Genomic DNA, 13,688 nt, shown 5'->3' with positions numbered 1-13,688 from the left:
ATTGGAAATTGTCTGTTTCAGAATTCAGTTTCAGTCCATTTGGTCTTAATCCAAATCAATTTTTAGTTGTTTGTGAAATCTGATTGGGCTTACTAAAGCCCTGTTATTTTATATGACAAGTGGTTCTTTTTATCGTTTTGGGCTTACTACAGTGTGTGGTGCTTCCAAGGTCTTCAGACATGGTGGGGCTGTTTATCCAAAAGTCACGGTTTGAGAAGTGACCCTGGAACTAACACTCCAAGGCTTCCTCTTATTGCGGATATTCTGTCTTTCTGCAGGTGTCGGCTTTGCCATGAGGCAAGTGGCCAACATGACCAAGCCCACCACCATCATCTGCCTGGATGAGGACAAGATCACCGTGAAGACGCAGAGCACTTTCAAGAACACCGAGGTCAGCTTCCAGCTGGGGCAGGAGTTCGAGGAGACCACCGCGGATGACAGGAAAGCCAAGGTGAGCCCCTGGGAGGGGGCAGAATGGAAGGGGCGGACTCTGGCTGACGCAAGATAGCCTGACTGATGAGTGTTATGAACCCGAAACCGGTCCCAGGATGCTTGTTTCCGGTCCAGGGAAGGCATGGCTTGGCAGTTCGGGCTGGACTGTTCCCATGAGGCACAGGGTCAGACTGATTTGCATATGGCCATGTCTGAACTGGGGTGGTGGAGTGAGCTAAAGAATGATGATGGATTAAACCCAGATCAGTTGACTGGGGGTGAGTGTTAGATTTGCTCAAACGCTCCGTCCATCATCCCCTTTGGTATCGCTTTGTTCGACGCAAGATCGCAGGCCTTGGGATTGAGGGAGGCAGATCTATTTGCTGCCCTCTGGGGTAAAAGTAGATAACCACAGACCTCTTGGTCGCCTGAGCAGGCAAATAATGCCGTGTCACACACAGAGCTCTTAGTTTTCTTCCTTGAAACTGGAGGCCGACATACTATCGAATTACTTCTGCATTTGTTTGGTGAGTGACTGATGTGCACCACACACAGGTCACTGAATGACATCCGGTGCGACAGGAAACTAGGGAGTGGATTTCAGCTTGGTGAAAGCGCATGGTGCCACCCTCCCTCCCCCCTGCTGCCACCACGCACCAATGAAAACCCACCTCACTGCCCACCTGTGTGACTCACACCTGCTGACTGCACACAGCATGATCCACAAACCTTTTGCACCCATGTTATCTATTTCCCACATCTAAACATGAACTCATCAGTATTTTATATTTGGAAATGTTTGCGCTTTTTATTACTCTATGCAAACATCACAAGTCGTTTCAGGATAACTCACAAGATGTATCCAAAGAATGTGAGTGCTGCTCCAATCGCTGCCTCCCTCCCCCGTCGCCAGAGTCCATCTGAGGAAACCCAGACCTCTCACCTGGCCGGCTGCACTTCTTTTTCCGAACAGTGGGCACTGCTGGGTGATGGAGCGGTGCCTGGCACTGTCCCAGCAGCAACAGATTTATCCTGTGACACAGTCTGAGCTGGCACCCAGCAGCTGCACGTGGTGGAAAGTATTTCAACTTTGACTCTGTTGTCTGGTCAGGAGTGAGTCGGTGTGAGCCACTAATGTGTATGTGAGACCCAAACTCACTGTGCGCCCTTCAGATGCCCTCCGCTGCTGGCACACAGAACAGCAGTGAAGGATAACTCCAGCCAACAGGCTAATGATAACAGTATGGGCCTGTTCAAGCCCTCAGGGGCAGTAGAGGGCAGACAGAGGGTGTGAAAGGATCCTCCCTTCCTAAATGAATTATGGGGGGTGTAGTTCTCACTGCGTTCTGCATTATTTAAATGGTGTGCCAACGCAGTTCATGGGATGTCGATTGTTTCAAGGTTCCTGAATGGATGAATTTTCAAATCTTCTTTAAATTAAGATCTCCTTCTTTCCAAGGTGAATCCAGCCACTGGTTTGGATGTGTTTAGGGTTGGGCTTGTCCCCTCCTTTGGCTTACAGAGACTTTATTCCTTTCGTGTGAACAGTGAGAGAGTACCTACAGTTGCAGCACTAAGATTGTGAAGCCGGAAGGGCCATGAAGATCCAATGGTGGTTCATAAAGATGCACGAGTGAGCAAGCGGAAAAACAACAAGGTGTTTTAGGGAATCTACTCTTTAATTCACTCAGACAAATAATGTCCAGTGTCTACACCACTGAGAATGGAAAGTTACATAGAGCCTCATTCACAATATTTTGATGCACGGCAGCGCAGCAAGCCTTCCTTCTGCGCTGCGGTGCGTCAAAATAAAAGGTCAGGAATGTGCCGGATCTACAACAAAAAACAAGGAGAAATAAAATTATTTTTCCCTGTTGCGCCTTCTTACACCTCCCATGGGGAGGCATAGGATTCTGATGCATTCCCAGGTTTACAAAAAAAATTTAATCTGGGAATGTGGCAAGTTCCAAGGATGGTGCGTGGGAACACCCACAGCAACACCCATGCAACGCCCCTTTCACACAAAGTTATGCGTGAAAGGGAAACATATTTACAAGGCCATGATAATTCATGCAGGGTGACTTTACGTGGCCTTGTACATATGGGGAAGCCCATTGAGCTGCCAGTGCGTCGATAAAAGTGACACACCGGCGGCGCAATGGCCTTGTAAATAAGCCCCTTTGGGTTTTATTGAGCAGACCAATGGCCCTACATTGTGCCCGGGACAGAATGGGCCCTGCTAGCAGGGGATCTGGCCATAGAGCATGGATGCAGACCATTTGTCCAATGGCCACTACACACAGCCGCAAGCCCTGCAAGACAGGTCCTGGGAGCAGGGCGTTGAACTCAGTGGATAGGTCCAAGGCAATTCCTTGACACCAGCGCCTGCGGAGCATATCCATGGCCACCAATTACCAAACAGACTGGTCTTCAAGTGACACCTATGAGCTGTGAATTACCGGGGGCTATGACAACATTATGAACCCTAAACAGTGAAAATCAATATTTCAGTGGATGTTTTTAGTTTGTGGATTTTTAATAAAACATTCTTCCAGCAGTGATTTCTTATAGCCCGCCGTAGAGGGCTATACCGGCTATTAAAGGCCCTCTCCAGCGTTAAAGGCCCCGAGCCGAAGGCGAGGGCCTTTAACAAGGGAGAGGGACTTTAATAGCGGTATAGCCCATCTACGAAGGGCTATAAGGCTATTAGAACATTCTGTCGCTAGAGGACAGAATGTTCTAACAAAAAAAATAAAGCCTTTCGGGAGCGTGAGGGGATTGGAATCCCCTCAGGTTCCCTGAAGCCTTTGTTCACAGCCAGAGCTGTGAACAAAGAAACATTGGAATGTTGGAGCTCCAGGCTTATACCAGCCATTATAAGCCCAGAGCACTCCATTGTTTTCAGTGGAGCTCCCAACATTCCAATGTTCTAAAAACCCATATTTCACAGGATTATATCATATATATGTTACTTATTATCTTATCCCTGCGAAAAATGGATTTCAACAACTGAAAATCCTTGAAAGCAGTATAGTATACTTAAGCACGAAGCTGTGCAATGTAACGATGTTATTGAAACGCGTTTTTTGTTTAAAAATTGTAATAAAAAAAATGCATAACAGAGAATGTGACATTCTGTGAAAATGTGCAAACAACTTTGCCTTCTGTGTGATCAGCTTGTCACAGGAATCCCCACATTGGTATTACAGAATTAGGTGTGCGAATTATTAACACTTTAAACATATTCAAGACAGGTCCATAGTTTGAAAGAGCACAAAAAGAACATGTTAATATTCAGTGAGTTTCTGAAAAATATGTCAGCGCTATTCCACGGAGCCATTGCCGATATAATTTCTGCACATTTAACTGGGTGTTCAATAGGAGTTAAAGGTACAATGGGTCCAGACTGTAACACTTACAATATGACTGAAAGGTACTAAGATACACCAATTAACATAAAAACATACACATAGTTGTGCAATACAAAATACTTTACTAATCCTGAATGATGCCCAATGTACTATGACTTGGTTTCCTATAACATTCAGAAATTATTGAGGAATTTGTATAGAACTAATGTGTATTCTTTGTTAAAAGCTCCATAACTGATAGGTTTCAGTACTTTTGAGACTTTTTTTCAAGTCTTGTAGGCTGCATCCATTGTTACTTGAGCTTCTATGGAAATTTTCCTTATACAAATATATGTTATACGGCGTTTGCTACAGCGTATTTTGCCATCTTGTAGCATTGAAAACGACAAGTGTTCCTATTAATTCAGTCCAGTGCCACTCATTTTTATCTGTCCTACAAGGATGAAATGCAGAGGGTGCCCCAGCTTGGATTGAAACCAGTGTCCTGCAGATTATACATATGTCCCATCTGAAGGCACATATAGCCATCTAAATGTACGCACGATCTTCTGAATTAATTCGAATCATCTATAGAATGTTCCGTCTTTAACCTAGTGCCTAGATTTAACATTTATTTCACCGTTCGGTTTATATGCTTTTCATGTACCACCATGAATAACTACTATTAAGATATATAATCTAATTTAATGCATAATTGTATTTACTTTTTGTGAAAAGGCAAAATCCCTTTCGATCATATCATTGTTTTTGTCTTAACGTACCTAATGGTGGGAACGTACAGTCTCTTTTGTTACTGATGGAGTGTTGCAAGGTACCCTTCAGGCCGGACTGGGAAGCCAAAGCAGCCCAGTCAATGTTGTCAGACCAACCCCCAGAAGGGGAAGGAGGGTGCAAGTGTGAAGCACTGCTGCTGCCGATATTACAGCACCGCTGCAAAACCGGCTCCCAGTAACAAAACCAGCCCTCACTGCTGCAGACCGTCCCCCACCCTTCCAGCCTCCAGGGGAAATGCCTGATGCCCGCTAGGGCCAGTCCGGCCCTGGTATCCCTGCTAATTTGTGCATGATAACAGCAGTTTCCATCCCTACAAACATCTTAAAGCAACCCAAGTCATTGCTCGTTATCCTGGAAGTTAAGCATTTAAGCAGGGTGTGGCTGCAGGGCTGTATGAAACATTAAAAAGAAAGAATAAATAGAGTTGTGAATGGGCACTGTGAGGATTGCTGGATCCGTGAAGGAGGCCTGGTCCTCTCGACACCTCCTTTGAAGTGGGGCCTGGGTGTCTACATTTCAAGCAGTCAATGAAAGTTCAAGTATACTATGGGAGGCACCGTTGTGTAGAGATCGGGTGCAGTGTGGAGCTTTAAAGAGGGTTATGCTGAGGTGCGGTGCAGCGGCGTGGAGTGGGTTTCTGGAGCCTGGGGCAGGCCTCCAGGGTACTGCTCCCAGGCACCTTCTGAGAGAGGGGTATTGTGGGGGGCTACTAGTACAATTGTATTTCTTTTAAAATGTTGCGCCCCTAAGAATTTTGCAACCGGGGCAACCACCTCTGTTGCCCCGCCTAAGCTACGCCGCTGTCTCGGTGTGATCTGCATGCACCTGCAGCACGAGGCGTGACCCTGGAGGGTAAATAAAAAGCCAGTACCAAAGTCCTGGGCACCAAAGGTGACAAAATCCAACAGGCTTTCTGGGCCATGGGCTATGGAAGAAGGAGTCCCCCCCCCCCTTCCCTCGGGGTACACTTATTTCCATATTATTATTATGATCCTTATTACTATTGGTATTATTCATGTTATTAAGAATAAAAAGAGCAATAAAACCCAGACCGTGCTATAATGTAATGCTTAATATGAGAGGATCTGCCATTTCTAAGCGTTGCAAAAAAACAACAAAAACACAAGTTGTTACTAATACCCAATGTAATGGACTTCAATTTTTCTACGTTTGTTGGCCCAAGCCTTGTTTTGTTTTGATGCTAACGTATGCGGCACTCATATACATGGGTCGTGTCTCTTGTTTTTCAGTCTCTTGTCACGCTGGAAGAAGGAAAACTGCATCAAGTCCAGAAATGGGACACTAATGAAACTACTCTGGTTCGAGAGATTCAAGATGGGAAACTGATTCTGGTAAGACAGACTTATAGAATGTGCCGTCACTTACACCCAATTGTCTCTGGCCCAACTTTGGGACCATGTTGGTATATATGCTTGATGGCGAAGTATGCTGTTGAGTTGTCATTGCATGTTAATGTCGCCAATAGATATGTTCAGCTCCTAATAATGATTTCATGGCTGACAGGAAGTGAGGGTTCTTTCCCTTAGTTGTCTTAATTAGGAACTACAGCCATTTTGTTTTAATACTGAAATCAAGGCATTTTCACAACCTCTCCAGGGCCTTTTTTGAAGCCATATGAAGAGTAATTCTGAGACTAAACAATATACCTTACTGCTTGCTGAGAGGGTAAGTTGGAATGAGGCACATGTCCGTTGCGTGCAATAGAGATTTCGTGTGATGATGGGGCTGGGCGGGTCAAACCATCATCAGCACAGTCAATAACATGGTGGCGTGGCTCTTTCTGTATTCACATACACATAGTGGGCCCGTCCACATTGTTTAAGTATCACGCGCTGCAGGGGACCAGGACGCACACCGACAATACCCGTGCTCTCCCATTGTTTTTCCTAGTGGCTCTTTCTGTGTCATCTTGTACTTCCAGATTTTACCAAGCTGTCTGCTTCGGTGTTCATGTCTTCTAATTTGTAACTATGCAACAATTGGTGGATAGCGGTGCTTAATTTGAGCCGGTGATTTCCGTTGCTTGGCACCAGCACTTAATTGCCAGCACCAGGGCTTATGACAGCCAGCCACATGGTAGTGGTGTCTGCCAAATTTAGGTACGAGCACAGCAACAACTTTTTATTAATTTAATTTACATTTCCAATAATTAGTATTTGCCTCCCAAGCCATTCTTATAGCTTTGGGTCCCTAGAATAGTATGAACTGTCACACTTTTAAGAGTGTGACGGTTAGTAGTGTGTTGGTGCTGTCATTGGCAGCGCTGCTAGGGGCAATCAATCAATCAATCACTGCATTCCTAAAGTGCGCTACATACCCGTGAGGGTCTCAAGGCGCTGGGGGGAGGGGGGCGCACTACTGATCGAAGAGCCAGGTCTTGATGAGTCTTCTGAAGGCCAGCAGGTCCTGGGTCTGTCATAGGCTGGCAGGGAGAGTGTTCCAGGTCTTGGCGGCGACTTAGGAGAAGGATCTGCCGCCGGCGGTTGTTTTCCGGATACGAGGGACTGTGGCTAGGGCGAGGTTGGCTGAGCGGAGGCTTCGGGTGGGGGTGTGGAAGTTGAGTCAGTTGTTGAGGTAAGTAGGTCCGGTGTTGTTTAGTGCTTTGTGTGCGTGGATGAGGAGTTTGAAGGTGATCCTCTTGTTGACGGGGAGCCAGTGCAGGCCTCTCAGGTGGGGTGTGATGTGGCTGCGGAGGGGGACGTTGAGGATCAGTCGAGCCGAGGCGTTCTGGATTCGTTGTAGTCGTCTCAGGAGCTTGTTTGTTGTTCCTGAGTAGAGGGCGTTCCTGTAGTCGAGTCTGCTGGTGATGAGGGCCTGGGTGACGGTTTTCTCGTGTCGAGGGGGATCCATTTGAAGATCCTGCGGAGCAGTCAGAGGGTGTTGAAGCAGGACGCGGAGATGGCGTTGACTTGCCTGGTCATGGAGAGAGTGGAGTCGAGGATGACCCCCAGGTTGCGTGCGTGATCTGTGGGTTCCGGGGCTGTGCCTAGCGATGTGGGCCACCAAGAGTCATCCCAGGCTGATGGGGTGGGTCCGAGAATGAGGACCTCCGTCTTGTTTGAGTTCAGCTTCAGTCTGCTGTCCTTCATCCAGTCGGCTACGGCCTTCATTCCTCGGTGGAGGTTGGCTTTGGCGGTGTGGGGGTCTTCGGTGAGGGATATGATCAGCTGGGTGTCGTCGGCGTAGGAGATGATGTTGAGGTTATGTTGTCGTGCGACGTGGGCGAGAAGTGCCATGTAGATATTGAACAGCGTCGGGCTGAGGGAGGATCCCTGTGGGACGCCGCAGATGATCTCGGTGGTTTTTGAGCGGAAGGGTGGGAGGCGGACGCTCTGGGTTCTGCCGGAGAGGAAGGATGTGGTCCAGGCCAGAGCCTTCTCTTGAATACCGGCGACATGAAGGCGTGCTGATAGGGTGCGGTGGCAGACTGTGTCAAAGGCTGCTGATAGGTCCAGAAGGATGAGGGCGGCTGTTTCTCCTTTGTCCATCAGGGTCCTGATGTCATCAGTGGCGGCGATGAGGGCGGTCTCGGTGCTGTGGTTGCTGCGAAAATCGGATTGGGAAGGGTCCAGGATGTAGTTGTCTTCGAGGTAGCGGGTTAGCTGTTTGTTGACAATCTTCTCAGTCACTTTTGCAGGGAATGGGAGCAGGGAGATGGGCCGGAAGTTCTTGAGGTCCTTGGGGTCCGCCTTGGGCTTCTTCAGAAGGGCGTTGATCTCGGCGTGCTTCCAGCTTTCTGGGAAGGTTGCTGTCTCGAAGGAACAGTTGATTGTTTTCCGGAGGTGGGGCGCGATGGTTGTGCTGGCTTTGTTGAAGACGTGGTGAGGGCAGGGGTTCGATTGGGATCCGGAGTGGATGGAGTTCATGGTTTTGATGGTGTCTTCATTGCTGGCGCTGGACCAGGCGGTCAGGTGACTGGTGCGGGTGATAGTCGCGGGGGTGGTGAACTCGGTGGCGAGTGCGGGGGGGGGGTCGGAGTTGAAGCTGTCGTGGATGTCGGTGATCTTGCGGTGAAAGAAGGTGGCCAGTGAGTCGCACAGGTCTTGTGATGGTGGGATGTCGTTGGTGTTGGAGCTGGCGTTTGAGAGTTCTTTCACGATGCTGAAGAGCTCTTTGGTGTTGTGTGCGTTGTTGTCTAGGCGGTCCTTGAAGGCGGTCTTCTTGGCGGTCCTGATGAGTTGGTGGTGTCTGCGGGTGGCGCTCTTGAGGGCTGTGTGGCTGTCTGGTGTTCGGTCGTGGAGCCATTTCTTCTCCAGCTTCCGACAGGTGTGCTTGGAGATCCGGAGGTCTTCGTTGAACCAGGCGGCTTTCTTGTTGGTGTGGTTGGTTGCGGAAGTCTTGAGAGGGGCGAGGGTGTTGGTGCAGTCGTTGATCCACTGTGTGAGGTTGGTCGCGGCGGTGTCTGGGTCGGTGGGGTCGGTGGGTGGTCTCAGGGAGAGGGTGGTAGTCAGTTGGTCCTCGGTGACCTTCCCCTAGCAGCGGCGCGGTAGCTGTTGGGTGTGGTGGTGTGTGGTGGGTTTCCTGAAGGTGGAGTGGACTCATCTGTGGTCGGTCCAGTGGGGTTCGGTGGTGTGGTTGAAGGAGACGTGGGGGCTTGCGGAGAAGATGGGGTCCAGCGTGTGTCCAGCGGCGTGGGTGGGTGTCGTTACGAGCTGTTTGAGTCCGAGGTTGGCGATCAGGGCGGTGGAGTTGGCATCGTTGTTGTTCTCGAGGTGGAAGTTCAGGTACCCGAGGAGGATGTAGTCCGTGGAGGAGAGGGCGTGGGTGCTGATGAGGTCGGCGATGGTGTCGCTGAACTGTGGTCGGGGTCCGGGAGGTCTGTAGATAAGTGTTGCTCTGAGGGTGGTGTTGGGGTCGGTGTGGATCTGGAAGTGCATGTGCTTGGCGGTAGTGAGGGTGTCGTCGGTGTTAGTTGAGATTCTGATGGAGTCTTTGTGGATGATGGCGATTCCTCCTCCCACTCCGTTCGTGCGGTCTCTGCGGGAGATCTTGTAGCCCTGTGGGATGGCAACGGATGGTGCAAGCTGCAGTGTCCTCCTGTCGAGGGCCCCAACACTAATTGTTTTACAAATTAAGCACTGGTGGCGAGGGAAGTTTTTCTCTATCCTGCGATGTTACTAAGGAGGAGCTTGTAAGAATAGTGTAGATTTAAGTCACAGAAAATACTTTGGGCCTTGGATTCTGCTTGGAATAAGTGTACCTGAGCAGTTCAGCGTCAACAATCAGAGTAAAAAATGGCCCCACGTACGTTGTTGAGTAACATACTCTTATGTCAAGCTCTGTAATTCTAGCATTCTAAGGTCCTCACAAACACTCCCAGAAGCTCATTGTGGACCAATCATATTGCAGTTCCTGTTTACTGTGACTTCATAATTTGCGTCTTATTTATTTCTGCTGGAGATCTGGTCTGGGAATACATGTGTTATTACTAGTCACAGAAGATCAAGAACAGCGTTTCCCGCTGGGAAGGGTCTGGTGAGCTGTATGACATCCCTATGTTTACTCAGAAGGAGGAGGTGGCATGGTCTGGTGAATAACATGGTAGACTTTTGATGCACGCTATCCACTGTCTAATCCTGTCTTCCTTACTTGACTGCATTTGCTCATAGGCGCATCACTTTAACAGGATGCCTGTCTTTCAATCATGGGAGCCTGTTTGAAAATGCACCGTGATATAGGACATGTCCACACACCAAAAACTCATGGCACAGAGTAGTATACCTGCCTACGAATCACCAAATCTTAGTCTTCCGCTAAGACCTCCATGTTTATCAATTAAATGTTATTTGTCTCCGCTGTTTACTTATGTTTGGTGCTTAATTACCACTCTTAGGTCTTGTGCAGTTTTGTGTTATTTTGTTATTTTCTTTCCTTTATCGACAAAGCTATTTTTTTGTATTTGATACTTCATTATTATGAATTGCTGGTATTTTATGGATATATATGTCCCTGAAATAAACTTTTATGGAATGTCCTGTATTCTGACGTTGTCTTTTATTTTTCCCTTTTTTCAGACTCTCACAATGGGTGACGTCGTCAGCACGCGCACTTATGAAAAGGGTTGCTAAGAATTGCCGTGCACCCCTGAACCCGCCTCTCCCCCCCGCCCCAAATCGATGTTGTACCCATTTCTTTTACTTCCATCATGTCCGCGCCCAGAAATCTCAGGCAATTCCTGCACCAGTGCCAAGGCCTTAAGAATGTGTTCCCTGGTTAAGTGATGACCACTCATCTGTACTGAACTGTGGCTATCTCTATCTTTGTTGCTTGGACTCTGTAAGGCCTCAAGTATTCTGCTTTTATGCCTCCTGAGGGGGTCAGCAGCCGGAGACATGTGTGCCATGGATCTAGGGAATAAGTGTATTTGACTTCAAAGTGAGTGTGCTGTTTCCGTATTGTATTGTAATTGCATTTATTTAGCACTTACTACCCCTGACGAGGCATCAAAGCGCTTTTTCGGCGAGCAGCACGCTACTTTCGAACCCATAAAGGATTAGTGGTGAATTAGTATAGTGAAATATGAAATTAATTTGAACGGTGGATATGTTAGTCTGTTATTTGGATTGAGAAGGATTGTGGAGGGATAGAAGAGGGAGGGGTTTGCATTTAAATAACGCCTGCCACCCTTGATGAGGTGTTGAAGCGCCTTTTGGTGAGAAGCACGCTACTCCGCAACCAAAATTCTCAACCTGTAAACTACCTTCAATATTATGTACAGGCAGAGACTTTCTATTCCCAGTCGGAAGTTGTGACTCTGGAGGTTAACATCAAATTGTCATAAGAATGGGCTTCCCTACACAATAATGAGGATTTTACTGCTCTGATATCATGTGTCTGAGTGATGATGATTGAAATGTTATGTAATCAGATCTTTGACACTGATGATTTGTTCTTCTATTCTAGTACCACAGCATTCACACCGTGATTATTGTTTCACAGCCCTGATTTTGCAGCTCTGATACTGTGATGATTGTTTCACTCACTGCACTGACAGCAGAGCTCTGACAATGTGATGATGGTTTCACTGCACTGATATCACAGCCCTGATTCTAGAATGATGGTTTCATTGCACTGATGGAAGGGCGAGATTTTGATCGATACCTTATCACTATTGATCTAAACCTCGATCTGGTCGACTGAACCTTTGTTGCCTGTCATTGAGGGAAGAAAGTGCATCTCTTACCAAGTTAGTTCACCCAATAAAGGACCCCGCTCCAAAAGATCACAAACAACTTCTAGCTTTCAAAAGTTTATTGTAAGGTTAGGATAAGCTGCAAATACAGGCATCTCAGAATGAGATTCACGAGATACACAGGTCCAACTACATACATGTGCTCTCTGAAAGCCCTCAGACGAGCAACGGAAATTACCAGCACAAGTTCTAAGAATAATAAAGCTATCAGCATTGACGCATATTGAGATCTCTCCTTCATTTAAGTTGGAGGGAAAACACACAGGTTAGGCTGTCCCTACCCTGCTCTAGATGGTATCCCTACTTAAGCAAGTCTCAACCTAACAAAAGGTGTCAGCAGTGAATGACCCCCAAGGGAAGTCACTCACTCTTAGTCTCTTGGTGAAAACCTATAGTTCTCCAGTCATGACCCCTCTCTGCCTACCCATCCGCTCTCTAAAGGGTCCTCAGGCATCTGCTCTAACTCCACCCAGGGGTGCTGTCCCTAATACAAAACAGTCAACAACATTTGAGACGCCCCTCGTGAGACGCCCCTCACGTGGTGTAGCTTCTGGCTTTTTCCATGCTGCTTTGTATTGGGCCTCATACGTTGGAGTTGACCTTGCTTCTCAGACTCTTCTCCGGCCCGCTGATACCCCTTAAAACATTCCGGAACCCTCCTCCATGTCTGGGCCGTCTTCTGAACAGACCTCTATTCATATTATTTATAATTGGATCCCCCCTTTTCTCTTGCAGACAGACATCTGCAGCCAAGATCCCAACTCTCATAGACTTCCAAAAAGTTTCGCAACATTTCTCGGCCCAGACCAGTACGTGTAAATCAATGTTAAAACATTTCAGGCCTACAGCATTTCTCATAATAATTATAGCATTCAACTTCTTCATTAATTAAAGCATGTTAATACTCTTATTCTATTATTCAGTAAACACATCTATAAATCATGGCCCATTAATGCAATGACCAAAACATTAGTGCAATCTATGTCGTGAAAAGAAACACCTTCCCTTCTAGCTCTGGCCCTGAGGCCTACCACATTCTGCGTTTAACCACATGCCATCTTACATTTTAACAGCTACACGACATGGATTCAGGAATAATCACATCTAATAAAATCATATAGTGTCACACATTTCTGTATTAGTTCCACTTCTACTTAAATCTCTACATTAGCTATACATTCAGAATATAATTGCAGATACTACTAGCACTCATGGCATTTCTCCTCATGATTTGTGCTTACTACGGGTAAGTGTGATGCACTCATACATTTAGGTCAGTTTGCGCTCTCTCAGTTCCCCCCTTTGATGACCTCTCGGGGTCATCACTAACATTTAAACTGCAGTTATTGCTAGCATAACTTGTCTCTGCGTTTCCAGAGCCCTCAGACTCCTGTACTGATTATCTTGTATGGCAGCCAATCTCTGCAGCTGCTCTCTTTGGGCCCTTTCTGACCTTTTTGCTCTGTACCATTTGAATACCCTCACCAATCCCCACAATATGATCCCACAGATCAATATTATGATGATAGGTTTTAGTATATACCACACAAAGCTTTTGCCTAGGGTGGAGATCCACCCTCCAACTTCACTCATTCCGTGGCCCACCTTTTCCCAGACATTTTCTCTACTCAAGTCTTCGATCTCCTTGTGAATATCAGTTATGTTCCTAATAACTTTCTCAAGGGGCTTTGAATTGTCTGGAATGTAAGTACAACATTCCTGGACCTTCAAAGCCTTACAGACTCCGCCCTCTTTTGCTAGTAGGACGTCTAACGCAAGACGGTTCTGAAGAACCATAGCCCTTATCGATTGCATCTCTCCTTCTACCAGCATTAAGGACTGAGCAGTGCTGGCAGACAACCTGTCGACGACTGTTGCCAGTCGTCTAATTTTAACAT

At 47.1% G+C, this 13,688-nt stretch overlaps 1 protein-coding gene across 1 annotated transcript in view; it reads left to right on the top strand.

The window, feature by feature from the left end:
- The window catches only part of FABP3 (fatty acid binding protein 3), a 49,277-nt gene extending 37,855 nt beyond the window's left edge, over nucleotides 1-11,422 (top strand). Inside the window, exons 2-4 of the mRNA XM_078681900.1 lie at nucleotides 279-451; nucleotides 5,828-5,929; nucleotides 10,613-11,422. Of these exons, the coding sequence (XP_078538026.1) occupies nucleotides 279-451; nucleotides 5,828-5,929; nucleotides 10,613-10,666 (329 nt within the window). The 3' untranslated portion in view covers nucleotides 10,667-11,422. The remainder of the gene's footprint in view (nucleotides 1-278; nucleotides 452-5,827; nucleotides 5,930-10,612) is intronic.
- Nucleotides 11,423-13,688: the final 2,266 nt, after the last annotated feature.

The sequence above is a fragment of the Lissotriton helveticus genome, chromosome 3_1, assembly GCF_964261635.1.
Source record: "Lissotriton helveticus chromosome 3_1, aLisHel1.1, whole genome shotgun sequence".
Taxonomy (NCBI): domain Eukaryota; kingdom Metazoa; phylum Chordata; class Amphibia; order Caudata; family Salamandridae; genus Lissotriton; species Lissotriton helveticus.
Note: the sequence above shows the minus strand (reverse complement) of the source record. Positions and strands in the feature narration are given on the sequence as shown.